This window comes from Pogona vitticeps, chromosome 1 (genome assembly GCF_051106095.1).
Source record: "Pogona vitticeps strain Pit_001003342236 chromosome 1, PviZW2.1, whole genome shotgun sequence".
Classification (NCBI taxonomy): Eukaryota; Metazoa; Chordata; class Lepidosauria; order Squamata; family Agamidae; genus Pogona; species Pogona vitticeps.
The window spans coordinates 356043357-356070609 of record NC_135783.1 but is presented as its reverse complement, the minus strand read 5'-3'; the positions used below and the strand labels follow the sequence as shown (position 1 = coordinate 356070609).

Sequence of the window (27253 nt, the reverse complement as noted above, 5' to 3'; positions counted from 1 at the left end):
AGTGTCTCTGCCAAAATGGTTGCCATCAGTTCTGGTAAGTCCTCCTGTTTATCTTCTGGTATGTTTTGAAATCTAAGAATGTTTGAGGCTCTTTCCATCTCCATCACTGCAATTGAGTCTTGTAAATTTTTATTAGCCTGAAAAAGTTCGTGGTTTTCTGTTTTCAGTTCATCCAGTCTCTTCTCTGTTTCTTCTGCCTTATTTTCCAATTTTTCAATTCTTTGTTGGTTCTTTATAGTATTTTGCTGAATATCTTGGAGTTGCGTATTCATCATCCCGATCTGTTCATTGATTTTATCCATTTTCTCTTCCAATTTCTGTTGATTGAGCTTGGCTTCTTCATGGTTTCTTCTTGCTTCTTCTTGATTTTTCTTTGCCTCCTCTTTGTGTGATACAACTGTATCTTGAATCGCTTGGAGTGTTGCTTGTAGATCTTTCTGAAATTTTTCTTGAAATAACAATATATCAATAGACCTTTGCTTTACTGGACTGGGAGCTCTATATTCTAAGCAAACTATTAGCTTTTCATTTTTACAATTTGATATAACAAAGTTTCAAGGATTATTCCCACTGTCCAGTTCTCGACGTATATATCCAAATCTGACCAGATGATCTAGAGTTTTTAATTGTAAATCCAGCTCGATCTGAAAGCCATCAGGTTTATTATTTGTAATCCAAGAGTTAATTGTCTGTAATAATCTGTAATTAATCCAAGCTGCAGGTCCAAAAGGGAAGCAGAAAAAAAAAACAGGCTTTAAAAGTTTTAGCTAAGCCAAGGTCATCATAAGAGATAACTGTTGCTCTTCATCTGGGCTCACCGCCAGTTCCACTGTTTAGACACAACAAAGTTTCAGAGCTTGCATCCACTCTTTAATGCCTGGAAAGATGATTCCCGATCTCCATTTGCAATATTAGGTCCAAAAAAACACCCGTTATTTCCCCTCTATTGCTTTCGAAGAGTTTCTAACAAATACAGATTAATGTACGATAGGATAGACTTGCCGTGTCTTCTTAGCCTCCCCTTCAGAGCAGCGAACCGCTCCTCTCGTCTGTCGCCGCTTCCTTTCACCAGCTAGGGGACGGCTTAGAACCTTTCTTTCTTTTAAGGAGTTATTTTAGTCAGGAATGTTGATAGAGTTAGTAAAAGGGGAAGAAAAATAGTCTCACCCAGGTTGATAACACGATGTAAAATATCCAAAACTTAGTGCTGTTTTTCTTCGGCAGCCGATGACTTGGACAAACCGCTAGCAAGCAAGCGGTTTGTTTTCCTCCTGCTGGTTTGGGGAGTTTCCTGGATCAAACGAAGACAATTGCCATTTTCTTCGTGATCTACAGGTATCTCCCCCTCACTCATCACCTCTGCGGGGTGACTTAAGCCCCTTCGGGCTCCCTAGCAGGCTGAAAAGCAGCCTCGGGGAGCAGAGCTCTGTCTCCCTGGACTGTATCGTCATGATGTACTTTTTTGTGTGTGGAAATTATCCTCCCTTCATGACTCCCCCCCTCTCCAAAAGGTCCCTCAGTGAAGAGCCCTTCCAACCTCAGGCACACAGCAACAATCTCCAGTCCGGCCTCATCACCTCCCTGGTTCTCTTCCCTCACCTTTTTTGGCTGCCTTTCCTTCCTCCTCTGTGACTCAGGAGGAGCCCGAACACATCATTCCTTATTCCTGCAGACTTTGGAAGTGGTTTTTTCTCTTCTTTTTCTAATCTACCAGATGATGAACAGGAGAAGAATTGCCCACCAACATCTGATGCAACCTGGGCAGGAACTCATCATCAAGCAAGAAAACAGAGAATTGAAAATCGGAAAGGGCAGAAATGGATTTCAGATGAAAGGACTGACGCAGAGGAGAAACCACGTCAATGCATGTCACCTCAGTAGATATCAAAGAACATATCCAGGGGAGAAACTGCATCCATGTATGAAATGCAGAAAGAGCTTCAGTAAGAACGAAAGCCTCCATATACACCATAGAACTCACACTGGAGAGAAACCATATGAATGCATGGAATGTGGAAAGAGCGTTAGTATTAGTGGTGCCATTAGGTTACATGAAAGAACGCACACTGGGGAGAAACCACATAAATGCATGGACTGTGGAAAGACCTTTAGTTGCAGTAGTTACCTTAGGTCACATAAAAGAATTCACTCTGGGGAGAAACCACATAAATGCATGGAATGTGGCAAGAGCTTTAGTACGAGTGGAAACCTTAGGTCACATCACAGGACCCACACTGGGGAGAAAACACATAAATGCATAGAATGTGGAAAGAGCTTTAGTATCAGTGCTGTCCTTAGTTTACATCAAAGGACCCACACTGGGGAAAAACCACATGAATGCATGGAATGTGGAAAGAGCTTTAGTACAAGTGGTTCCCTTAGGATACATCAAAGGACCCACACTGGGGAGAAATCATATAAATGCATGGAATGTGGAAAGAGCTTTAGTACGAGTGGTTCCCTTAGGTTGCATCAAAGGACCCACACTGGGGAGAAACCACATACATGCATGGAATGTGGAAAGAGCTTTAGTTTCAGTGGTACCCTTAGGTTACATCAAAGGACCCACACTGGGGAGAAACCACATGAATGCATGGAATGTGGAAAGAGCTTTAGTCGGGCTGGACACTTAAGGTTACATCACAGGACCCACACTGGGGAGAAACCATATAAATGCATGGAATGTGGAAAGAGCTTTAGTTACAGTGGTAGCCTTAGATCACATCACAGGACCCACACTGGGGAGAAACCACATACATGCATGGAATGTGGAAAGAGCTTTAGTGACAGTAGTAGCCTTAGATCACATCAGAGGACCCACACTGGGGAGAAACCACATAAATGCATGGACTGTGGCAAGAGCTATAGTCACAGTGGTGCCCTTAGGTTACATCAAAGGACTCATACTGGGGAGAAACCATATAAATGCATGGAATGTGGAAAGAGCTTTAGTCAGGCAGGACAGTTAAGCTTACATCAAAGGACCCACACTGGGGAGAAACCACATACATGCATGGAATGTGGAAAGACCTTTAGTTACAGTGGTGCCCTTCGGTTACATAAAAGGACTCACACTGGGGAGAAACCACATAAATGCATGGAATGTGGCAAGAGCTTTAGTCAGGGTGGAAACTTAAGGTTACATCACAGGACCCACACTGGGGAGAAACCACATACATGCATGGAATGTGGAAAGAGCTTTAGTTACAGTGGTTCCCTTAGGTTACATCAAAGGACCCACACTGGGGAGAAAGCACATAAATGCATGAAATGTGGAAAGAGCTTTAGTAGGAGTTGTGTCCTTAGGTTACATCAAATGACTCACACTGGGGAAAAACCACATGAATGCATGGAATGTGGCAAGAGCTTTAGTTCTAACTATCAACTTAGGTTACATCGAAGGACCCACACTGGGGAGAAACCATATAAATGCATGGAAAGTGGAAAGAGCTTTAGTCAGGCTGGACACTTAAAGTTACATCACAGGACCCACACTGGGGAGAAACCACATAAATGCATGGAATGTGGAAAGAGCTTTAGTACGAGTGGTTCCCTTAGGTTACATCAAAGGACCCACACTGGGGAGAAACCATATAAATGCATAGAATGTGGAAAGAGCTTTAGTATCAGTGCTGTCCTTAGGTTACATCGAAGGACCCACACTGGGGAGAAACCACATGAATGCATGGAATGTGGAAAGAGCTTTAGTCGGGCTGAACACTTAAGGTTACATCACAGGACCCACACTGGGGAGAAACCATATAAATGCATGGAATGTGGAAAGAGCTTTAGTTACAGTGGTAGCCTTAGATCACATCACAGGACCCACACTGGGGAGAAACCACATACATGCATGGAATGTGGAAAGAGGTTTAGTGACAGTAGTAGCCTTAGATCACATCAAAGGACCCACACTGGGGAGAAACCACATAAATGCATAGAATGTGGAAAGAGCTTTAGTCACGCTGGACACTTAAGGTTACATCACAGGACCCACACTGGGGAGAAACCATATAAATGCATGGAATGTGGAAAGAGCTTTAGTGACAGTAGTAGCCTTAGATCACATCACAGGACCCACACTGGGGAGAAACCATATAAATGCTTGGAATGTGGTAAGAGCTATAGGATGAGTGGTGCCCTTAGGTTACATGAAAGGACTCACACTGGGGAGAAACCATATAAATGCATGGAATGTGGAAAGAGCTTTAATCATACTAGTAACCTAATGAGACATGAAAGAACTCATACTGGGGAGAAGTCACATAAATGCATGGAATGTGGAAAGAGCTTTAGTCGGGCTGGACACTTAAGGTTACATGAAAGGACTCACACTCGGGAGAAACCACATTAATGCATGGAATGTGGCAAGAGCTTTAGTTCTAATTATCAACAGGTTACATCAAAGTACCCACAGTGGTGAGGAACCACATAAATGCGTGGAATGTGGCAAGAGCTATAGTCACAGTGGTGCCCTTAGGTTACATCAAAGGACTCATACTGTGGAGAAACCACATGAATGCATGGAACGTGGAAAGAGCTTTAGTTTTTATTACCAACTTAGGTTACATCAAAGGACTCACACTGGGGAGAAACCACATAAATGCATGGAATGTGGAAAGAGCTTTACTTCTAGTGGTGCCCTTAGATTACATCAAAGGACCCACACTGGTGAGAAACCACATAAATGCATGGACTGTGGCAAAAGCTATAGTCACCGTGGTGCCCTTAGGTTACATCAAAGGACTCATACTGGGGAGAAACCACATGAATGCATGGAATGTGGAAAGAGCTTTAGTACGAGCCATGTTTTAGGTTACATCAAAGGATTCACACTGGGGAGAAACCATATAAATGCATAGAATGTGGAAAGAGCTTTAGATTCGGTAGTAACCTAAGGTCTCATCAAAGGACTCACACTGGGGAGAAACCACATAAATGCATGGAATGTGGAAAGAGCTTTAGTCAGAGTGGTCATCTTAGGATTCATCAAATGACACACTGGGGAGAAACCATATAAATGCATGGAATGTGGAAACAGCTTTAGTAATAGTGGTGGTCTTAGGTTACATCAAATGACTCACACTGTGGAGAAACCACATAAATGCATGGAATATGGAAAGAGCTTTAGTAGTAGTGGTGCCCTTAGGTTACATAAAAGGACTCACACCTGGGAGAAACCATATAAATGTATGGAATGCGGGAAGAGCTTTAGTAGGAGTGGTGACCTTAAGTTACATGAAAGAACTCACACTGGGGAGAAACCACATAAATGCATGGAATGTGGAAAGAGCTTTAGTAGTAGTGGTGCCCTTAGGTTAGATCAAGGGACTCATACTGGGGAGAAACCGCATAAATGCATGGAATGTGGAAAGAGCTTTAGTCAGAATGCACACCTTATGTCACATCAAAGGACTCACACTGGGAATAAACCATAGTGTGAAAAGACAAGGATAGATGTTTTGAGGCTAACTGATGGAAGAAAAGGAAGTATTGAAGAGAGCGAAGCTGTCATTTCTTTACTCTCAGAAGTAATAGCAGTAATTGAGACTTAAAGAGAGTACCAATGAATTTTTATTCTCTATTTTTTAATCAACCTACAGTGGTGCCTCGCATAGCGATGTTAATCCATGCAGCAAAAATCGCTGCTAAGTGATTTCGTTGCTATGCGATTTTTAAAAGCCCATAGAAATGCATTGAGACCCCTTCAATGTGTTCCTATGTGCTTAAAAATTAACCTTAAGCTATAATCCTCCATTGTGGCCATTTTTGGTGCCTCTAAAGCGAGGCAACACAGTGGGCGGCCATTTTGTTTACCTGGTGGCCATTTTGGAACTGCCAATCAGCTGTTAAAAATCATCGCTTTGTGATGATCGGTAAGGGAAACGGAACCGATCATTGCAAAGTGAAATTCCCCCATAGGGAACATCGCAAAGGCATCACTTTTTCGATCATAAAAACTTCATCGATATTCGGTTTCATCGCTAAACGGAACATCCGTTAAGCGAGGCAGCACTGTATGTATATCTACGACCTAGTGCAGCATACTGTCAATACAACAGCATAGAAATGCCTAGTTCTTCAAAAATTATAGAGAATATATATATTGTATTGAGAGTAGACTGCACTGGGTCGGAGATGACCTTGGACTGTACTGGGTTGGAGGTGACCAAATCCTTTCATCCTTAACTCCTGAGCTTCTCAGAGGCTCGGAAACCCAAGCCTTGGGAAGATTTGGTTTTGCTGACTGATGCAGAACTAAGGGATATAAATATTGGGAGTGTTATGAGAAAGGAACAGAGAACCATAGAGTTTTGGTTTCATGGAGTACAACTGATGGAACTGATGCCGGGTGAAAGTCCTTGGAAGAGCAGAAAGATGACTGTGAGGGAGTGACAGCCAGCAATGGATTTTACACATGGTTGGATGAGAACAAAATTTAAGAGCCAAATAGTGCTTTTCTACTGTGTATGTATTTATTTTTTAAAGTTTAAATAGTTTTGCATGTCTTTCATTAAAAATGATAAGGGTTTTTGCTTTTTATCATTGGATTCTTAGGAAGTTTGAAGTGTTCTGAAGATGTATTCTCTATCTAGAATATGATCTCCAGTGTTTTAATGTGTTTGTACTTTATATTCAAACATGCCTTAAATTTTCCCTATTATCTAAATTTAAATTCCTGCATCTTTTTACAAGGTGCAATGATGTATTTTAAGTAAGCCTGTAGTTTTTGCATAACTATGAGGTTTGTATTTGAAGATCTGTGCCAACAGTTTTTTCCCTCACGCCTGTAAGACTGCTTTGCATTTTTTTTTTGGATGTAGTATATTTAAGTATGGAATCTAGAAAAGAATTAAAGAAATGGACTTGTAGAGAATAAACAAGTTTTGGATTTGCCTATTATTTATTTATTTATTTATTTATTTATTTATTTATTTATAACCCACCTATCTGGACTACCAGACCACTCTAGGCGGCTTCCAATACAAAATAAAAAATAAAATACAATAAAATACACAAATGTGCATAAACATTCAATAACAATCAGTGAAATAAAGAAATATAAAATGGGGGAAAATTAGAGAAAGAATTCAAGAATTGGCTGGAGGGAAGGCCTGGATATATAACTATGTTTTTAATTGGGTTTTAAAGACACCCAGCGTAGGGGCCGCACAAATCTCTAGAGGGAGGTTGTTCCAGAGGTGAGGAGCCACCGCCGAGAAGGCCCGGTTTCGTGTCTTCTCCTTCCTGGCCTCTCGGTGTCAGGCTCCTCAGCCTCACGTCCTGACTCGCATGGGTGATCTGGGTAGACCTTGGTGGGAGCAGGCATTCCGCCAAATGTTGAGGTCCTAAACCATTTAGGGCCTTATAAGTAAGCATTTGAAGTTGACGTGGAAACTAATGGGCAGCCAATGCAATGCGGCTAGAGTTGGAGAAATGTGTTGGTATTTTCTCCCTCCAGTAAGGAGTCTGGCCGCAGCATTCTGCACCACCTGAAGTTTCCGCATCAGCTTCAAAGGCAGCCCCACATAGAGTGCATTACAGTGGTCTATTCTTGAGATTACAATCACATGCACCAAGGTGGTTAGTGCCCCCGTGTCAAGATAGGGCCGCAGGGTGAGACCAATGAAGTGATGGGAGAGTCAGGAAATAAAGAGCCTGGGGTGTCCACAGTGGAAGTTTCAGTGAGGGAAGCAGAAGGTCCATCTGTCACGTTCCCGGGGGTTACAATAGCCAGCGTCCGATAAACCAGTCCAGGGTCAGAATTATCAAGAATGCAAAGCCAAAGTCCAGAAACCAACTCACAGCAGGAAGTCCAGTGTCAAAGTCCAGGGTCCGATATACAGTGTAGCTCAGGGTCAGAGTCCAGGATTCAGAGACAGGAACATGATACCAGAAGCGTGGATGCCAGCCAAGGTTTGACTCTTTGCTTCCACGAAGTTTCTCACTACACTGGAAGCTGTTTTATACTGAAACAGCTGCTTGAGCTGCTGGAAGGCTTTCTATTCTGCTAATACTCAGGACTAGGTGAGTGTAGGTCTCTATGGAAAGCCTTTGAGCGATCCTCTGCTCTTCTTGTCTTGAGTCTTTCCCAGAGCCTGCCCCGAAGCCTGTCTGCTGTGGAGGGAGCATCTGGGAGCGGCTCATGTGTTTCTAATCTCTCCACATTCTCTTCAGCCAAAGTTAACCCTTCCGGGTCCAGGTCTTCAGAGGCAACCATGACACTATCCCCCTCCCCAGAACTCCCCCCTTCAGATGGGCCAGGTCGATCGGGGTAAGTGGCATGGAACTGCTGTATCAGCTCAGGGGCGTGTAAATTACTGGCTGGTTCCCAAGATCCATCCTCTGGACCATAACCCTCCCAATCCACAAAATACTGCAGACCCCCTCGGTGGATTTGGGAGCCCAGGATCTGACGAACCTCATATTCTTCCTCGCCATCAACCAAAACAGGTGGAGGTGGAGCCGGGGGCGAGGGTCGAGCAGGATCTGGGGCTGAAACAGGAACAAGGAGGGATCGGTGGAAAACCGGGTGAACATGGAGAGTGTCTAGAAGTCGTAGCCAGAAAGCAACAGGGTTGATTTGTTCTGTGATCTCATAGGGTCCTATAAATCGAGGGTCCAACTTATGGGTTTGGCCAGGTCGACGAAGGTGACGGGTAGAAAGCCAGACCTGGTCTCCTGGTTTGAGAGGTGGCCCGTCTTGCTGCTTCCGGTCGGCCGCTGTTTTATAGGCTTCTTTAGCCTGCTGAAGCTGTTCTCAGAGCAAGTCTTGAATGGCCTGCAATTCGCGTATGTGGGCATCAGCAGCAGGAACCATGGTCGAGGGTAGAGTAGCCAGAAAAAAACGAGGATGGTACCAATAGTTGGCTTCGAAAGGTGTCTTTTCAGTGGATGTATGTATCGCGTTATTATAAGCAAATTCCGCCAGCGGTAACAGGGTAGCCCAATTATCTTGCTGGTAACAGGTGGAACAACGAAGATACTGTTCCAGGGTGGCATTGGTACGCTTGGTCTGTCCATCTGTTTGAGGGTGGTAGGCTGACGACAAGTGCACCTGGGTACCCAAACTGGAGTGCAGGGCTTTCCAGAACCGGGAAGTAAACTGGGAACCATGATCAGAGATTAGGTGCATCAGGAGACCATGTAAACGGAAACCATGCTGGAGATAGAGTTGAGCAGTGTCAGGAGCTGTGGGAGGTTTGGAACATGGGACAAAATGAGCCATTTTGGTAAATAGGTCTACAATCACTAAGATGCAAGTATACCCTTGTGACCGCAGGAGATCTGTGATGAAATCCAAGGATACCGTGTCCCAAGGGCTGGCCGGTACAGGTAAGGGTTGCAGCAGACTTGAAGATTTCACTGGTACATCCTTGGCTCGATGGCAAACCTCACAGGATCCAACATATCGAGCGATGTCAGCTCGAACCTGGGGCCACCAGAACTCTCGTGTGAGCAGCTGCAGGGTTTTGTATTGAACGAAATGTCCTGCAGGAGGAGAGTCATGGGCCAAATGAAGGACCTAAGCTCGGAGGGGTCCCAGAGGGATATACACGTGTCCACGATGTAATAGGAGGCCCTGGCGGTTGGTAAAGTCACTGTCTGAGCCCTCTTGAAGTTCCTGCAAACGTTGTTTGGCCCAGTAATCTTGAGCTTGGCTGGCTCGCATCTCATTTGCCAGGGAGCAAGTGTTTATGGCTGCAAAGACTGAGGGAAAATTGGGGCTTCTTCAGAAACCGGAACAGCATATTCAGGTTTGCGGGACAAGGCATCAGCTTTCCGATTCTGGGTATGCGGGACATAAGTAATACGGAAGTCGAACTGGGAGAAGAAGAGACTCCATCGGATTTGGCATTGGTTAAGGTGTTGGGCTGTTTGTAAGTGTTCCAGGTTTCGATGATCCGTCAAAACTTGGACTGGGTGACGGGCCCCTTCGAGGTAATGCCTCCAAACCTCGAATGCCGTTTTGATGGCCAAAAGTTCTCGCTCCCAGATGGTGTAGTTACACTCCAAGGGCGTGAACTGCCAGGAGTAGAATGCACAGGGCTGTAGTGGCTGTGAGGGGTCCTCCCGCTGGGACAGTATGGCCCCCAGGGCCACACTGGAGGCATCTGTTTCCACGGTAAATGGAAGCCGGGGATCCGGATAGCGTAGGATGGGCTCAGTGGTAAAATGGGTCTTTAGGGTGGTAAAGGCATGTTCTGCCTCCGGAGTCCAAAGGAACGGCTCCTTGGGCCGGAAGAGACGGGACAATGGCATGGTTACTTCCTCGTAGTATGGTATAAACTGACAATAATAATTCGCAAAGCCAAGAAACGGTTGCACATCTTTATGATTCCGAGGTTTCTGCCAGTTTAATACCGTCTCAACCTTTTTTTTGGTTCATCTGGGTTCCTTGGGGAGACACAATGTGACCCAGGAAATCGACTTCTCGTAGGTTAAATTCACATTTCTCCAGCTTAGCGTAGAGTCGATGTTCCTGTAATCACTGTAAAACCTGGCTGTAAAACCTGTAAAACATGTTCCATATGCAAAGCGGGGGTTCGAGAATAAATCAGAATGTCGTCCAGGTAAACAATTACAAAGCGATCGAGCAAGTCCCGAAAGATTACATTCATGAATCGCTGGAACACCGCTAGAGCATTAGTTAATCCAAAAGGCATGACTAAATGTTCATATTGGCCATAACATGTTCCTAAAGTGGTCTTTCACTCATCACCCTCATGAATTCTGACCAAATTATAGGCGCCACGGAGATCCAACTTGGTGTAGACTTGGGCCCCTCACCGATCAAGGGTAGAGGGTAGCGGTCTCTAACAGTTATCTTATTCAAAGCCCTGTAGTCATACACAGGGGCGGAGCTCCCCACCCTTCTTTTTAATAAAGATGACAGGGGCAGACAGAGGTGACGTGGATGGCCGGATGAATCCCCGTTTCAGGTTTTTATCCAGAAAGGCCCTCAAGGCTGCGAGTTCAGGTTCCGACATGGGATAGATCCGGTGCCACAGGAAGGGGTGCCCCAGACACCAAATTAATAGCACAGTCAAAGGGTCGGTGTGGAGGTAGTTGGTCAGCCCCCTTCTCCTCAAAGACATCAGCAAAGTCCTCATACTCCAAGGGTATTGCGGACTTCTTGGCTGAACCTGCTGCGGCCAAAGTAGCTGGTGAATCCAGATGCGGACACGGATCCCTGAAACTTAACTCTTCTCGTGTCCAGTCTGTAATGATTTGTGGTTTTTATGGTTGTTAGAAGGGGTTTTGTAGTCATAAGATTGTCCTAATAGCATCCATATTGAATTAGGTCTGGTGTCCGTAGTAGGAAAATTTTACATGCTGTTTCAAAGAAGCTTCGTTCTCCGTCTTATCTTGTTGCTAAGGAGAGCCAAAGAGCTGAATTCCTTGTAGTCATAATAAAACCTTTGCCTCTGCAAAACTCCCATGGGAAAGTTAGGTGGGACAAGACACAAGAGGGGTGTTCCTACTAAGGCATCCTGGGAAGAAGAAGGAGAAAGGTGATGAAGTTGGAAAATGGCGTTTGACTGAGAAAGACATAGATATGCTGTTTTTCTCAAAATGGATTATAACATCTGAATGAAGCCTCTTTGCCAACTTGGACTTTGGGATTACAACTGAACTCTACCTTTCCTGTTGGACTATGGACTGTGAAATCACTGGATACGTAAGAATGCCTTTTCTTTAAGAGAAAAATGACTAAGCCTATGCATTATTTTAGTTTAGCATGCATTTTCTTGTTTTATTTTTCGTAGCTGGAGTGTATGGGGAGTTTATCTGACTTGACATGGAAATGTTACTATCTGATTTACTTTGCTATAATCTGAATTCTATATAGAACTATATTTCTTAATAAAGCAGTAATGAATTGGATTGCATGCATTGGTTTCTTGGACAGACTAGCCTAACTAATTGGCCACAAAGAATATTTTGCTACGATATAGAGCCCAGATTTGCCTGAGTGTTTCTTGCTGTGTTTCTTGCTTTTTCTTAACAAAGGGGATGGACTTGAGGAAAGAGTGTTAGTGCAGGGCCTAGCTGAGAAATTGGGCTCATCCTAGCTCATAAGTACTGGCTAAACTCTGGAATCTCTCCATCTCTGGCTTCCCTAAATCTCCTTGGAGACTGGGGGTAGCTTACACAGTCTATCAGGGGATTATGGGTTCTGAGCCAGGAAAGTCCCAAAATAAGTGGAAAACGGGGCATACGGGCGATGTTGAATTGTAGCTGTTGAAGCTGACCGACTGCGTAAGGTACTGCACCTGAGTAAGCACAGCATTCAGTGGACCTGAGTCTTCATTTGCTTTTCCCTCCATGATGGGAAAAGTGTGGGGGTGGAAGCAATCTGTCATATTCCCGGGGGTTACAATAGCCAGAGTCCGATAAGCCAGTCCAGGGTCAGAATTATCAAGAATGCAAAGCCAAAGTCCAGAAACCAACTCACAGCAGGAGGTCCAGTGTCAAAGTCCAGGGTCCGATACACAGTGTAGCTCAGGGTCAGAGTCCAGGGTTCAGAGTCCAATACCAACACAGTCCAGGGTCAAAGTCCAGAATCCAGAGACAGGAACACAATACAAGAAGCGTGGATGCCAGCCAAGGTTTGACTCTGCTTTCACGGAGTTTCTGGCTTTACTGGAAGCTGTTTTATACTGAAACAGTTCCTTCAGCTGCTGGAAGGCTTTCTTTCTGCTAATACTCAGAACTAGGTGAGCGTAGGTCTCTATGGAAAGCCTTTGAGCGATCCTCTGTTCTTCTTGTCCTGAGTCTTTCCCGAAGCCTGTCTGCTGTGGAGGGAGAATCTGGGAGCGGCTCATGTGTTTCTAATCTCTCCACATTCTCTTCAGCCACAGTTAACCCTTCCGGGTCCAGGTCCTCGGAGACACCCATGACACCATCAGAGAAAAGGAAGGATCCACTCGGTAAAGGAAACTTAGGAGTAGCGGAGGTGCAGGAGAAAAAAGAAAGGAATAAGACAGGAGAAGGGAAGAGAAATATATCTTGGGGAACAAACAAGAATGGAGAACTTGATGATACCTCATGAGAGGCAGAAAGGAATCGGAGAGATGTAAGACTGAAGAAAGCCTCCTATTGGGGAGAGAAAGAGGTGAGAAAGTGGAGGAGAGAGGAATGTTTTTTCTTATTTCTATGTCACATCTGGGACAGTTTTTAAAGAAATGTCATGCACTATTGCAATTATAGTATTTCACAGTCAAAACTTTCTGCTGGTTTGCTGTGACATTATCATTCATGAACCATCTTGGTTTGCGATGATTAATGACCTTCTCTGCCACTTTATAATGTCTCCTTTGCTCTTCCTCCAAAAGTCTTCCAGAAATAAATTGCACATGCAAATTCTCCTCTGCTATGTTTTCCAAACTGATAACCAGGTTATCCCAGCTTTCATCAAGACTGCCCAGGATCGCGAAGCACTGGTGCGACTGCATACATTCCATCCCTCGTTCCTGTAGCTGGAGAAATAAATCTAACATTTCTTTAATATGATTCGCTACACTTTCTCCAGGTAATAAACGTTTGTGATATAGCTTACGTGCCACAGCTATTTTACACCCAGCTCTATCTCAAACATAAATACAGTGGTGCCTTGCATAGCGAGGTTAATCCGTTCCGGATTAACCTTCGCTATGCGAAAACCGCTAAACGGAAATAAAAAAGCCATAGAAACGCATTGAACTTTGTTCAATGCGTTCCTATGGCTTTAAAACTCACCATTAAGCGATGTTCCTCCATAGCGCCGTCATTTTCGTGCCCTCGGTAAGCGAGGACAGGGTGCAAAAATGCGGCGCGGCCCTTCCGGCGGCCATTTTGGAACCACCAATCAGCTGTTCTCCCCCGCTTCGTTCTGCGAAAATCGCTAAGCGAATTGCTTAGCGATCATCGCAAAGCGAAAAAACGCTATAGGGGCCATCGCTGAGCGAACGCTCCAGCGATGGCCTGGACCCCCTCGCTATGCGAATTCATCGCATAGCGAAGCGCTCGCTAAGCGAGGCACCACTGTATTCTTATTTGTGGCCCCTGGGAATGCTGGGTTTAACAGCACCTGCATTGGCCTTCTCAGAATCTTCTAGAGCTTTTCTAAAAAAGTAACAAAGTTTAGAGTTGCCCATATCGCACATGTTCCACCCGCCTCAGCCTTCAGTTCCATTTTGTCTTTATTGTTTATTATTTTTGATTACTTATCTTAATTATTATTAAGTTTGATACTGTTGTTTACATGTTTCATTGATGTATTGAGTTTATTGTTATATTGTATAATTCTTTTTTTTCTCTTTAATTATATTAAGTTATTAGTTCTTTTTTTTAATTCTCCTTTCTATTTTTCCTTCTCCTCATGGATTGGAGGGCCCGCCTTCCCAGCGGGGGGCCACAAAACATCTCTGTCATCACGGGTAGAGGGCGATATGGCGTTGGTTCCTTCCCTACTCGTGTTAGAAGAACAAGGGACAGATGTTTAAAGGCTGTTCCTTGTTCTGAGATGGAGACCAACCTCCAGTGCCGAGGTAGTCAGACCAGCCAACCCTCTACTCTACGCCTGGTGTTGTTGAACGCCAGGTCTGTATCTAACAAAACCCAACTAATTTGTGATCTTATTCTGGAGGAAGATGCAGACCTGGCCTGCATAACCGAAACATGGATTGGCGGAGAGGGGGGTCCCCCTCTAGCTCTCATCTGCCCGCCCGGTTATGCTGTTCAACACCAGGGCAGACTAGAGGGTCGGGGGGGAGTTGCCATCGTTTATAAATCCAACCTGGAAGTAATTAGGCGCTCCTCGGTGGTAAAACCAGGTCTTGAGGCTCTCCACGTGTGGATCGGGGCCAGGGACGGTATTGGGATCTTGCTGGGTTACCGTGCTCCCCGCGACCCAGCCACTTCCCTACCGGAGCTGGTGGACTTTGTCTCCGCGGCACTGCTGAGCTCCCCGAGATTATTGGTCTTGGGGGACTTCAACGTGCATGTGGGGGCAGAGCCCGCTGGACCAGCTCTTGAGTTCTTGGAGACCATGGCCTTCTTGAACATGTCCCAACATGTCAACGGCCCTACGCACGTGGGCGGCCATACATTAGATTTGGTTTTTTCCACCAATGGGAGTGAGAGTGGACCGATGGTGACTGACCTTGAGTCGGTCCCCTTGTCATGGTCGGATCACCACCTAATAAAATGCTTCCTCAAGATGGCCCTCCCCCCTCGCAGGGAGCAGGGATCTATTGTCATGGTCCACCCTCGAAGGCTACTGGATCCGATTGGATTCCAGGATGCCATGAGAGGGGTTACGGCTGACCTGGCTGGCGCTCCTGTCGAGGCCCTGGTTGACGGCTGGCTCACCGCCGCGACTAGTGCCGTTGACACGATCGCACCTAAACGCCCTCTCCGCCGCAGAGATCGCCCGGCGCCCTGGTTTAACCAGGATCTTCGGGTGTCGAAGCGGGTCAGGAGACGGCTGGAGCGCAAATGGAGAAAGGACCCGACGGTTTTCAATCGTATAGCTGTTAAGGTCGCAACTAACCTTTACCAGTCTAAGGTAAAGGCTGCCAGTAGAACTTACCTCGCTAACCGGATAAGTGAGGCATCCAACCAGCAGGCGGAACTATTCCGTATAGTACGTGACCTATCCGGAGTTGGCCTGGGAGATAGGCCTCCCCCTAATCTTACCCCGGACCAATTTGCAGCATTTTTTAAATCCAAAGTGGAGGCCATCCGCCGGGATCTCGCTCCTTTTTTGAATACAGTGAGTCGAGTTGGGATGTCCAGCGCTCCGTCTTGCCCGGTGTCTTTTGACTCTTTTCAGCCCGTATCGCCCGACACTGTGGCCAGGACGCTTGATCGCTGTCGTGCCACCACCTCCTCCCTGGACCCCTGTCCGGCCTGGCTAATCAAAGCAGCCAGGCCTACAACAACGGAATGGGCCACCGTAATAATTAATAGGTCTTTCCTTGAGGGCAGATTTTCATCTGCCCTCAAGGAGACACTCATTAGGCCCATCAGGAAGAAACCAAGTTTGGCGGCGGACGAGATTGGCAATTACAGGTCCGTCGCCAATGTTTCTTTCCTAAGTAAGGTGGTGGAGAGGGTGGTGGCCGATCAGCTTCAAGTGCACCTGGATGAAACAGATGCCCTGGATCCATTTCAGTCGGGCTTCAGGCCGCGCCATGGCACAGAAACGGCATTGGTCGCCCTGTGTGATGACTTATTGAGGGAGGCCGACAGGGGCAAAGTGTCTCTGTTGGTCCTCCTCGATATCTCAGCGGCCTTTGATACCATTGACCATGGTATCCTCCTGGGGAGGATCGCCGAGTTGGGGATAGGTGGCCGGGCCTTTACTTGGCTCTGTTCCTTCTTGGAGGACCGTCCCCAGAGAGTACAGCTTGGGGAGAATGTTTCGGCCCCGTGGTGCCTTAATTGTGGGGTCCCACAGGGGTCGATCATCTCCCCAATGCTGTTTAATATCTACATGAGGCCGCTGGGAGGGGTCATCAGGAGGTGTGGAGCGCGGTGCCATCAATATGCGGATGACACACAGCTCTACATCTCCTTTTTTCCAACTGCAGGAGATGCCGTTCTGTCCCTTCGGCGTTGCCTGGAGGCTGTACAGGAATGGATGCAGGAGAACGGGCTGAGGCTGAACCCGGACAAGACGGAGGTACTGAGGGTGGGCGCCCCCACACCTGGGGACATCGGAAACTCCCTCATTTTTGGGGGGGTGACCCTGCCCGTCAGGGATGGGGTCCGTAGCTTGGGTGTCCATCTTGACCCGGCGCTCACCATGGAGACCCAGGTGGCGTCCGTGGTCCGTTCCGCTTTTTTCCATCTCAGGCGGATAGCCCAGCTGCGGCCCTACCTTGATGTGGGGTCTCTCACCACTCTGGTGCATGCGCTTGTAGTCTCGAAATTAGACCACTGTAATGCGCTCTACGTGGGGCTACCTTTGAGATTGCTGCGGAAACTACAGGTGGTGCAGAATGCGGCGGCCAGACTACTCAGTGGGCTGAGAAGATACCAACATATCTCCCCCACTCTGGCCGCATTGCATTGGCTGCCCATCCGATTCCGCATTGATTTCAAAGTGTTAACGCTTACTTACAAAGCCCTAAATGGTTTAGGACCTCGATACTTGGCGGAACGCCTTCTCCCACCTAGATGTACCCGTGTCACTCGCGCGAGCCAGGAGATAAGGCTGAGGAGCCTAACGCCGAGAGAGGCCCGAAAGGAAAAGACCAGAATCCGGGCCTTCTCGGCGGTGGCTCCTCGCCTTTGGAACAACTTGCCCCCTGAGATTCGCGCGGCTCCCTCGCTGGGCATTTTTAAGAAACAACTAAAAACATTGATGTATAGGCGGGCCTTCCCAACAGAAAACCCTTGACGATCTTTTTTCTTATTCTGTTCTTTTTTTTTTTTAAATTTACGTTTCTGCTGTAAAGTTTTAAAATTACATTGTTGTTTTTACTGTAAGCCGCCTAGAGTGGTCTAATATGATCAGATAGGCGGGATAGAAATAAAATAAATAAATAAATAAATAAATTTTACCACCATCATGCTTGGAACTCTTCATAATTCTCTTTGATCAAAAAACTCAGCTTTGATATGGACTATTCTTCGATTCTGAAAATTCTCTGTTTCCCCTTGACCACAGACTGACTCTGAATACTCTTTGGACTGTGGATTGGCTTAATTTCCCGTGCTGTGAACCACCGCGTTTGTGGATTGCCATTGTGCTTTTGTTGATTACCGCTGCGGTGTCCTAATTCCCCTTTTCTGGATCATCAATTCTACTGCTAATCTTCGCTATGAGTCTTCCTTTCTTTATTTCTCCCCTACTTTATGTCACCCTCAGGGCCATTTAGTAGGTGCAAGTCATGCTCCCGCAAATTACCATTCTTGGATGGCCACGACCTCTGCCTTTTCTGTTTGGGCAACCCACACCAGCCTCAATCTTTCCGGCATAGTAAAAAATTTACAAAGGCTGCTTTAAAAGCTCACCAGCAGTACCTTAAACTTTATGTTTGGGATATGACCTTGTCTGCCTCCAAACTCTCAGATATGGAAACAGCCTCTAATCCCTCAGTTACTCCCTGGTCAGAAGCCAATAGACCTTCTTCATCATCGTTGGCACCTAAGCCAGTCAACAACCCACCAAAAAAGTCAACCACTTCAACTAATAAAAAGGTGCTTACCTCGACGTCTAAAGCCTCATCGACTGGACTGCCTAAGGAAGCTCTGAAACAGAAAAAGTTGACATTGCAAGACAAGAAGGAGAAGGCCAAGGATCAACATAAAACTATCCCTCCGGTCACGGTGTCATTGCCGTCTCCGATCCTCGAGGATTCTTCTCAAGATTGCGAGTCTCTTTCAGAGACTGCTCCTTCCCTGCCTCCACGCCAAAGGGAAACATCAGCCATTGGGCTCAACCATCCACTGATCCCATTTTAGCTAGAAGGTGCAACTCTATCTAGGCCGACCTTTGCCCATTGTAGCCCTGTTTACACCGGGTGGGCATCACCTGTACCTCTTTCGCTGTCATCATCATCATCATGGCAGAACTCTCCACCCTGAAAGAAGATGGCAAAGAGAAAGCATATCTCACCAGATTGACACCGATCCTCCAGAAAGGATGTAGTCGTCCTAATTCATCTTGGCATCGTAAAAAGCACAATTGAGATTACTGTTTATGTCGAGGTCGACAATCAGCATTGACGTCAATGTGATGACTCCGACTCCGACTTGTCCTCTACGTTGAAAGATTACCATAGACGCAAGAAAATTTGTTATATCTATGCTTCGATGTCAACATCATCTTCTCCATCTCCACCTCAGCATCGTCATTGGCCCAATGTCGATGTAGACATGCATGCCAAAGGAAGTTCTAAATCCACTTCCAAACATGCTACTTCATGGAAGTCGACGTCAAGAGGGGTCCAGTCTAGAGATCCCTCCAGTCTACCTCAAAGACAGTCAACCCAAACTAAGCAAAAACCAAAAAGGAGCACTCACTTACCTTGTCATTGAGAACAAGAATAAAATTTCTCTTCTCTCTCCACTGGTCAAGAAGAAGAGGTCCTCTCTCCAGACCCCTCAGAAACAAATGTTGAGGAGGGGTGAAGCCTGGACCAGCGTGAAGCAGCAGGGAGCCAGGGCTCTCTGGTAACCGGCTGCTGCCGTCGGATCGAATCCCTCCAGATTCTCTGGGGGGTCAGGGGAGGGACAGTAGAATCCCCTCCAAGTTGGCGAGAGGCTGAGAAACCAGGAAGAGACAGTCGGCAACTTTCTCTCCTTGGGAATTCTTTCTCTCGGACGAAGATCCAACCGGCGCCATTTTCTATGTGGCATTTCAGCTGAGGGCTCTGCGGGAGGACTTGGAGATTCCAGTCTCGAATACCCAAAATCTCCTTTGAGAAAATGAGTACTGACAAGAACTTAACACCCAGATGAGAACTCAGTGAAAGACTCTATAGACCTGGGAATAACAAAATGTAGAATATCCACCTTTTTCTTCTTCTTAACTTTGGCACACCCCCCAATGCTGCATTTACAGTGAGGGGAGGAATTAAAGCAGCTACCAGTGAGAGGAGGGGGGCTTACCCCCTCTGTATACCTGAGAGAATCAACAAATTACCCACCCATTACCTGCTTTGTTGCAAGAGATTGGAATAACAAAGAAAGGGAAGGTTTGTTTGGAGCGATTAGCAGAACTGAGAACTAAGGCGGGACATAATGGCGGCAGTCGAAGAGAGCTCTGCATGTTAATGCAGCAAAGGGAACCTTTTATATTCCGATTAACTTGCTTCGACTCAGAACAAGGAAAAGAAGTCTGTCAGAGACTGGGCTTTAACTGTGATAAGCCAAGGGGGAAAAAACAGTAAATAGCACTTTTGCTATGGATTGCAATCAACAGTTCAGAGCTTGACGGAGATATTTTTCAGCATTAAGTTTGGTGGAAGAGGAGGGTGCTGCGGTGCTTTCTTATGCTAAACAAGCTGACTGCCTGACGGCGTGTGAGGGGATAGAATTGGACAGACTTTGAGGCACGTGACAGACCATCTTCTCTAGTCTGTTTCTTATGGGAATAAAATTTTTTAAAAAATCAGCTGATACCTACAAGAACACACGATTCTCCTTTTGTGGATTACAACTTCAAGGTCCCAAATTTAGTTTTGGGCATCTGCTGGCTAATTTGGGATGAAGATGGGCTTTTTTTTCTTCCTCCTGGCTCCTTCTCCTTTCTTTGGTTGAGGAAGTCAATTTTCGACAATCAGCAAGGGGTGTGATGAGATTGGCAAAGGAACAACAAAGAAGAAGTCTCAGAGCAGCCTAGGACACTGAGGACATCTAGTGATAAGTTTGAGAATAAGTGTTTAGAATCCTCACTTTTTGTTTTGTCTGTCAAAATGGTTTCTGTCAATTTGTAAACAATTAAGCATTTCTATATGTTTGATGAAAGGGGAACTATAAATTGTAAATATTTTGGGAGGAGGAAAGTACAGTATTAAACTAGCTGATCAGAGAAGGAGCTAAATTATCAAAATGAATATGAGAAGCTCGGTGAAAGAATCGCCTATGCAGAGCTCAAATTTGCAGAAATTATTAGTGCAAGATTCAGTGAAAACCGCACTACAAGACATTCAGACAAGCATTGTGAAACAGCTATCGGAACAGATGCAGGAATTTAGAAAGGAAACCAAAGCTAGTGCAGAAAGCACAAATAAGAAAACGACAAGCTCTGCGAAACTCTCCAAAAGACACAGCACAGGTTCACAAGAATCGAAAAAGACATAAAAGAGTTGAAAGCTGAAAAAGATGAGATGCAAACACACCTTGCAACTCTAGAGATGGAAAAAGCCTCTTATTTTCTACGAATTCAGAACGTGGCCCAACTCGAAGGAGAGACAGAAGATGACCTATTGACATTAATATCTGAAGAATTGTCGGAACAAACAGGGATAGAGTGACAGGAATTTACTCAAGCTGTGGAGAGAATCTTCAGAGTCAGCAACGCATATACCAGACACAACAATTTACAGAAAGAGGTCCACATAATATTCTTAAGGAGAACAGTAAAAGAAAATCTGCTTAAAGTAAACAGAGAAAAAGAGCTGACAATAAAAGGAATAAAAATTAATATACTTAAACAGGTACCCTGGACGGTGAGAAAGAAGAGACAAGAATACGCCTTCCTAACTAATGTGGCCACAGTTTCACTAAGCTGCCACCAACCATTCCCTATAAGAAGTCACACAGACCAGGGATGGATTTTTAACAAATAAAGGAATAAGGTTTATTCAAATAACACACAGGGAAAATAAACTGATCAAGTGAATAAGATACAGTAACGTGGCTTAGTCTCTCTCTTTTTTTTATATAATTTTATTTTATTTAGAAACAAGGATAGAGGGTACAGAAAGAAAGAGGGGATAGGAAAGGAAAAATGGTTTTGGGGGATAGGAGAGCATAAAGTATAGCATCATCCAATCAATTCATATTACTAATACATATCAACTTTTTGCTTTTTCACAGTTTGATTACCCTCCTGCTTTTATCTTATCATTTAATTTTAATTTTATTCTATGTTATTCCGACATTGTCTGGTAGCTGCTGCCATTTATACAATACATCCCATCTTTCCGTTTCTTTTTGAATTGAACAGTCTTTCAGCCCATCTGACAGAATATCCATTTTTTTCACTTCCCATATTTTCACCATGAAATTATCTGGTTTCAGTATCTCTGCCTCCTTAAGATTTTTGTCATAATGCTTTTTAATTTTGGAAGCTGCATGGGTCACTGGATAACTCTCTACTGCATTCATATTACCTGGTGTCATGTCTAATACAGACGATTCTAAAGTCTGTACAACTTCATTTAAGTTTTGTTTGGCATCTACTGTCCCCTCTTTTGTCCCTTTCATCAAATTTTCTATTTTGCTAAGACCTGCATTCACTCGCTGGAACCCTGTTAATATTAGCCTTTGTATATTAATCTGCCATTCCTTTTCTATTTCTTGCACCACTATTCCAGAACTTTGGGATTGAACAGACCAAGTCTCCATTTGTTCTTTTGAATTTTTGGGGTCCATCTCAGGCTTTGGGGTTTGTATAAATACCACAATAATCACCCCCTAGAAATCCTTCCAGTTTCCACAATTTTATCAACAATTCAAACCCCTCATCATAAACCTCCCCTTAGATCTCCCTCCAATCTTTGTCCAAATATTGTAGTATAAAAATCAACTTTTAGCCCAGCAAATACAATATCAATTAGAACCGTGACGCAGTTATTTCTTCTTCTCCTGAGTTCAGCAAGCTTCTATTTTTAGACTCACACGTGGTCACAAACAAAACAACAGTCACAGAGTCTCAAACTGTCCAGTAGATTGTCCTTGGAGCTCGTCTTGTGATCTTCATTAACCCCTTAATGCTCCTTAGTCCAGTTGGCCACGTCAGCTCCTTCTCCCGAAAACCACCAGATTCTATTATTTATAGTTCACAAAGTCCAGAGAAGGCAGAGAGTAACGTATCCCAGCTACACCGCATCCACCGAAGTCTCTTAAATCCAGTCAGACGGTGTTGCTGTCTGGGATTCTTCTCCAGAAACATAAGATTTATTTTTCCATCTCAGACTCTCGGCTTTAGAATCAGCCTGGCGTTTTAATAGTTCACTTGGAGAAGCTTAGTTTCGCTTTTGAGTCAGACTGATAAGATAAACCCGCCGCTGCATTTATTCTTTCCGCCAAATATTTTCATTCTTATTTCAGCTTAATGAGGCTGTTTCATAAATCAGAGGCTTCGGCTTACTTACTTGTTATATATTTTTAGTTTATATTGATTGCTCTCCTCTCCCCCGGTAAAGGGTTCCTCGCGGCTCAGTGCCAAAAAATGGCGCCCGCTCCAGTCTGTGCACGGTGATTTCTTCAGAAGAAAAAAGTCCGGGTCTGCCTCCCTTTCTTCTCCTTCTGCTGCTCACCATCTGCTTCAGAGAGACTTCTTCTAGACTCTCCTTTGATCCCCATTTCAAAAGGGGGATCCTGGACCGGAGGGTTCCAGCTTTTTCCAGAGAGAGCTCCTCTCTGGAGTTGCTGGCAGCACCGCAACAAAGCCCCGCCTCCACGTGGCTTAGTCTCAATCATACATACACACAGTTTGGTTCACACAGAACACTTAACTTGAAGCACAGACCCTGAACCTATCAGTTCTGGCTAACCATACAGACACCTGAACCTATCAGGTTGGTACTGACTGACACACAGTAGTACCCTGTCTGACACACAGACTCCCACTCAAGCTTCTTCTCTCAGCTCTTCCTCCAGCTTCTCCTCCTCTCCACACACGCTCCACATATATATACAGTACAGCCCCTCCTCCTGATGTCCCGCCTTCCACTCCCCATAGGATGGAACTTTCCCTCCAAACCCATGACAGACAGGTAACATCAGTGCTGTATGTAACACCTCCCCTCTTTATAAGTTGTTTTGTAGGGGGAAAGCTAAGGTGCTTTTCACCAAAAAACAACCTGGTTAAAACACACAAAAACAGTTATACATACAATATCATACTTACTTATACTTACACTCTATTAGGCATTTAAACATTTACCATTAACAATACATCAAGTTACCTTTATTCATACAAACCAACATGTTTAATAAACAGACACATTTAACCTTTGGTCATCAAAATATATACAGAGTCCATGTTTCTTTCGCCGTCTTCATTCTTCAGGTCTTCTTGACAAGGCGTCAGCAACACAGTTCACTGACCCTCTGACCACCTTCACTTCAAAGTCATAGTCTTGCAGGTTTAAAGCCCACCTCATAAGTTTGCTATTGTGGGTTTTCATTGTTTTTAACCATTGCAGTGGTGAATGGTCAGTGCACAGAATAAAATGTCTTCCCCAGATGTAAGGCTTGGCCTTCTGGATCGCGTAGACTATGGCCAGGCACTCCTTTTCCACGGTTGCCAAATGTCTCTCACCTTTCTGGAGTTTCCTACTCAGGTAGGACACTGGATGCTGGTCACCATTTTCATCCTCCTGGCAAAGAACTGCTCCTACCCCGCTGTTAGACGCATCGGTGTAGATGATGAACTCCCGGTCGAAGTCTGGAGCACGCAGCACTGGATAGTTGATGAGCACCTGCTTCAACCTCTGGAACGCCTCCTCACAGTCGCTGGTCCACGGGATGCGGTCATCAGCCTTCTTCCTCGTCAGATCGGTCAGCGGAGCCGCAATCTCGCTAAACCTCGGGATGAACTTTCTGTAGTAGCCCACCAACCCAAGAAATGATTTGACTTTTTTCTTGGTGTTGGGTCTGGGCCAATCACGAACGGCTTCTATTTTGGCCTCTAGGGGTTTTATCACTCCTCCCCCTACTATGTGACCCAAGTATTTTACTTCTGGGCTACCCAGCTGCAGTTTGTTCTCTTTGCAGAGCCTAGGCCAAAGCACTTCCTCCCCTGGGTTCAAGTGCCTCTCCCCGGCTTTCTGGTCATCCCAAGTTTTCTTTCTGACCTTTTGAGCTTGCAGGGTCTCTGCTGCTAGCTCTAGGTTTCTCTTTAGGTCATTCCTCAAGGTGTCTATATATGTCACAACGTCTTGTGGGTCATCCTGGGTGATCTGCTCCCAATTTTGTTTGATCAAATCAAGGGGCCCTTTCACCCTTCTCCCAAATAAAAGTTCAAACGGACTGAACCCGGTACTGGCTTGTGGCACTGATCGATAAGCAAACAAAAGGGATTGCAGCTTCTGGTCCCAATTGTTTGGATTCTCTGCCAAGTAAGCCCTAATCATGCGCATTAGAGTCCCATTGAACTTCTCTGTTAACCCATTACTTTCAGGGTGATAGGCAGTGGTTTCCTTGTGCTTGATTCCACAGATTTGCCATAAGCGTTTCATGAGCTTCGATGTGAACGATGCGCCTAAATCTGTGATTATTTCTGAGGCAAATCCCATCCTGGACATATACCCCACCAAGGCATCTGCCACTGTGTTAGTTTCAATGTTAGTCAAGGGTATGGCTTCAGGGTACCTCGTGGCATGGTCCACAATGGTGAGAATGAACCTGTTCCCCCTCTTTGTGGCCTTGGGCAAAGGTCCCACAATATCCACCCCTATGCATTTGAACGGAGTGTCAATCACAGGCAAAGGGCACAACTTTGCTTTGGTCCTGTCACGGTTATTCCCCTGCCTCTGACACTCATCACATTGTTTACAGAACTCTTTGATCTGCTTCCCTATTTCAGGCAGTAAAAATTCTGTGTGATTCTCTGCTGTGTTTTGTTCACCCCTAAGTGCGCAGCAAACACGTCAGAGTGCCCCCTTTGTAAGATCATGGGGCGATACTTTTCAGGTACCACTAGCTGACTTCTGATCCCATCTCCCCCTTTTGAGATATTCCTCAGGGTCTCTCTATATAAAATTCCCTTTTTCTCTCAAAATCTCACTGGGGTTTCAGGTGTTAGCTGGGCGTCTGTCACCTGTTCAAAACATTTTTGGAGAGTGGCGTCTGCCTTTTGCTCTTGGCCAAATCGGCTGTCCGTGGTCAAGGTTTCCACCACAGCCTCGGAACTCCCCTCTGCTTCCGTCTCTGGCTCATCAGTACCCCCCTGAACTGTCCCCGTGGTGGCTTGTGAACGTGTAATCACTAGCACCCGTTTCACATGTTCAGCCAGGTCATTTCCCACGAGCACGGCTGCTGGCAGAGTCGATGAAATCGCTAGCCGCCAAACTCCCCTCCAGCCTTGAAAGTTCACAGGTACCTCCGCTACTGGCAGTGAGATCACCTGCCCCTCAATCCCTGCCACCTTTATGCTCTCATTTGGGATTACATACTCCCTAGGAATAATATCTGGATGGCACAGGGTCACCTGGGAACAAGTGTCCCTCAGCCCCCTATACTGATGGTCAAGTATTCCTACGTCCACCCCTGCGGTTTCAAACAACTGAGAATCTGTTCTCATGAGCAAGCAGCGCTTGACCTCCACAAGAGGACCATTTTCCTCAGCCTGATCAGCAGATGTAACTGTTCCAGATTGAGTAGCCATGGCAACAGGCTCCCTCAGTGACAAGGAGCTTTGCTCTTTCTGGACACAGAACACAGCTTTTGGCTTGGTTCCACTCGAATCCTGAGGCACAATTCCTTTTAGCTGCTTTAATTTCTCACACTCTGAGATTAGATGGCCCTTTCCCTGACAGAAATAACATTTTCTGCTATATTTGGAGTCTTTCTCATCTTGTTTTGGTTTTCCCTCCAAAATCTGAGGTCTTGGTTTCATGTCTGAGGGCTTCCCTTCACCATGGGCCCCTCCCCCTTGCTGGCTTTTCCCTGGTCCCTGAGAGTACTTGCTGTAGGTTTCTTTAGGTTTCCCCATCGATTTCCCCTCACCCAAGGGCTTTCTTATTTGGGAAATAAAATCTGCGATCTCTGCTGCTTCAGCCACAGATTTCGGTTTCCTTTCCCTCACCTGGAATTTCAGTTCCCCATGCAGGACTGAATAGAACTGTTCCAGCGCTATCAAGTCTTTGAGCTGCTGAAAGGTCTCTGTCCCCTCCTGAGATAGCCATTTCTCTAGCAGCCTCACCAATTGGGCCCCCACTTGGGTAAAAGTCTGCTCTGGTTTCTTGGTGATTGACCTGAATCTTTGCCTCAGCTGTTCCGCATTTATCCCATGTCTGGCAAACACCAGTTTTTTAAACTCTGCAAAATCTTTCATCAGTTCCTCTGGCATCTCTGCATAGACTTCTGCAAGGCTGCCACTGATTAAAGATCGCATGATGGTCATCTTCTCAGTTTCCCTTACTGAGAAGTCCACAAATGCTCTTTCCACTAGGGAAAAGAACACTTCAGGACAATCTCCCTTGTGGTACACAGGGAATTTCTTCAGGTCAGCTTTAGACAATTGGCCTCCCTCAGAATCCCTATTGTTATTATTGTTCTGATTCATCAGTTCCAATTTTCTCAACTCAAACGCCATTTTCTCTCTCTGCAATTCCCTCTCCATTTCCATTCTCTCTCTCTCTAATCTTTCTTCTTTTTCCAATTGCCTTTGTTTCTCTTCCCTTTCTATTTCCCTCATCCTCAGTTCATGCTGTTGGGCTATGAGCAATTTTCTGAGTTCTGGGTTCTGTTCTCCCGTGCTGTCACCCTGCACTGAGCCAAATTCATCCTCAGAACCTTGGTCTACCTGGGGGTCTTTCACTTCACCCATTTCTGCCATTTGGCTTCGAGTCAAGGGCAT

General features: G+C 45.5%; 3 protein-coding genes across 3 annotated transcripts in view; 2 read left to right on the top strand and 1 right to left on the bottom strand.

The window, feature by feature from the left end:
• The window catches only part of LOC140706525 (uncharacterized), a 57414-nt gene that overhangs the window by 6654 nt on the left and 23507 nt on the right, over positions 1-27253 (top strand).
• Positions 330-27253, bottom strand: LOC144586368 (uncharacterized). Its single transcript, XM_078384489.1, has 2 exons — positions 23240-27253; positions 330-23204 (listed from the first exon to the last, which is right to left on the bottom strand). The coding sequence occupies exon 1, from the start codon at positions 27251-27253 to the stop codon at positions 25448-25450; it is 1806 nt and encodes a 601-aa protein (XP_078240615.1). The 3' UTR covers positions 330-23204; positions 23240-25447.
• Positions 3018-6903, top strand: LOC110071271 (uncharacterized). Its single transcript, XM_078384501.1, has one exon. The coding sequence runs from the start codon at positions 3098-3100 to the stop codon at positions 4352-4354; it is 1257 nt and encodes a 418-aa protein (XP_078240627.1). The 5' UTR covers positions 3018-3097; the 3' UTR covers positions 4355-6903.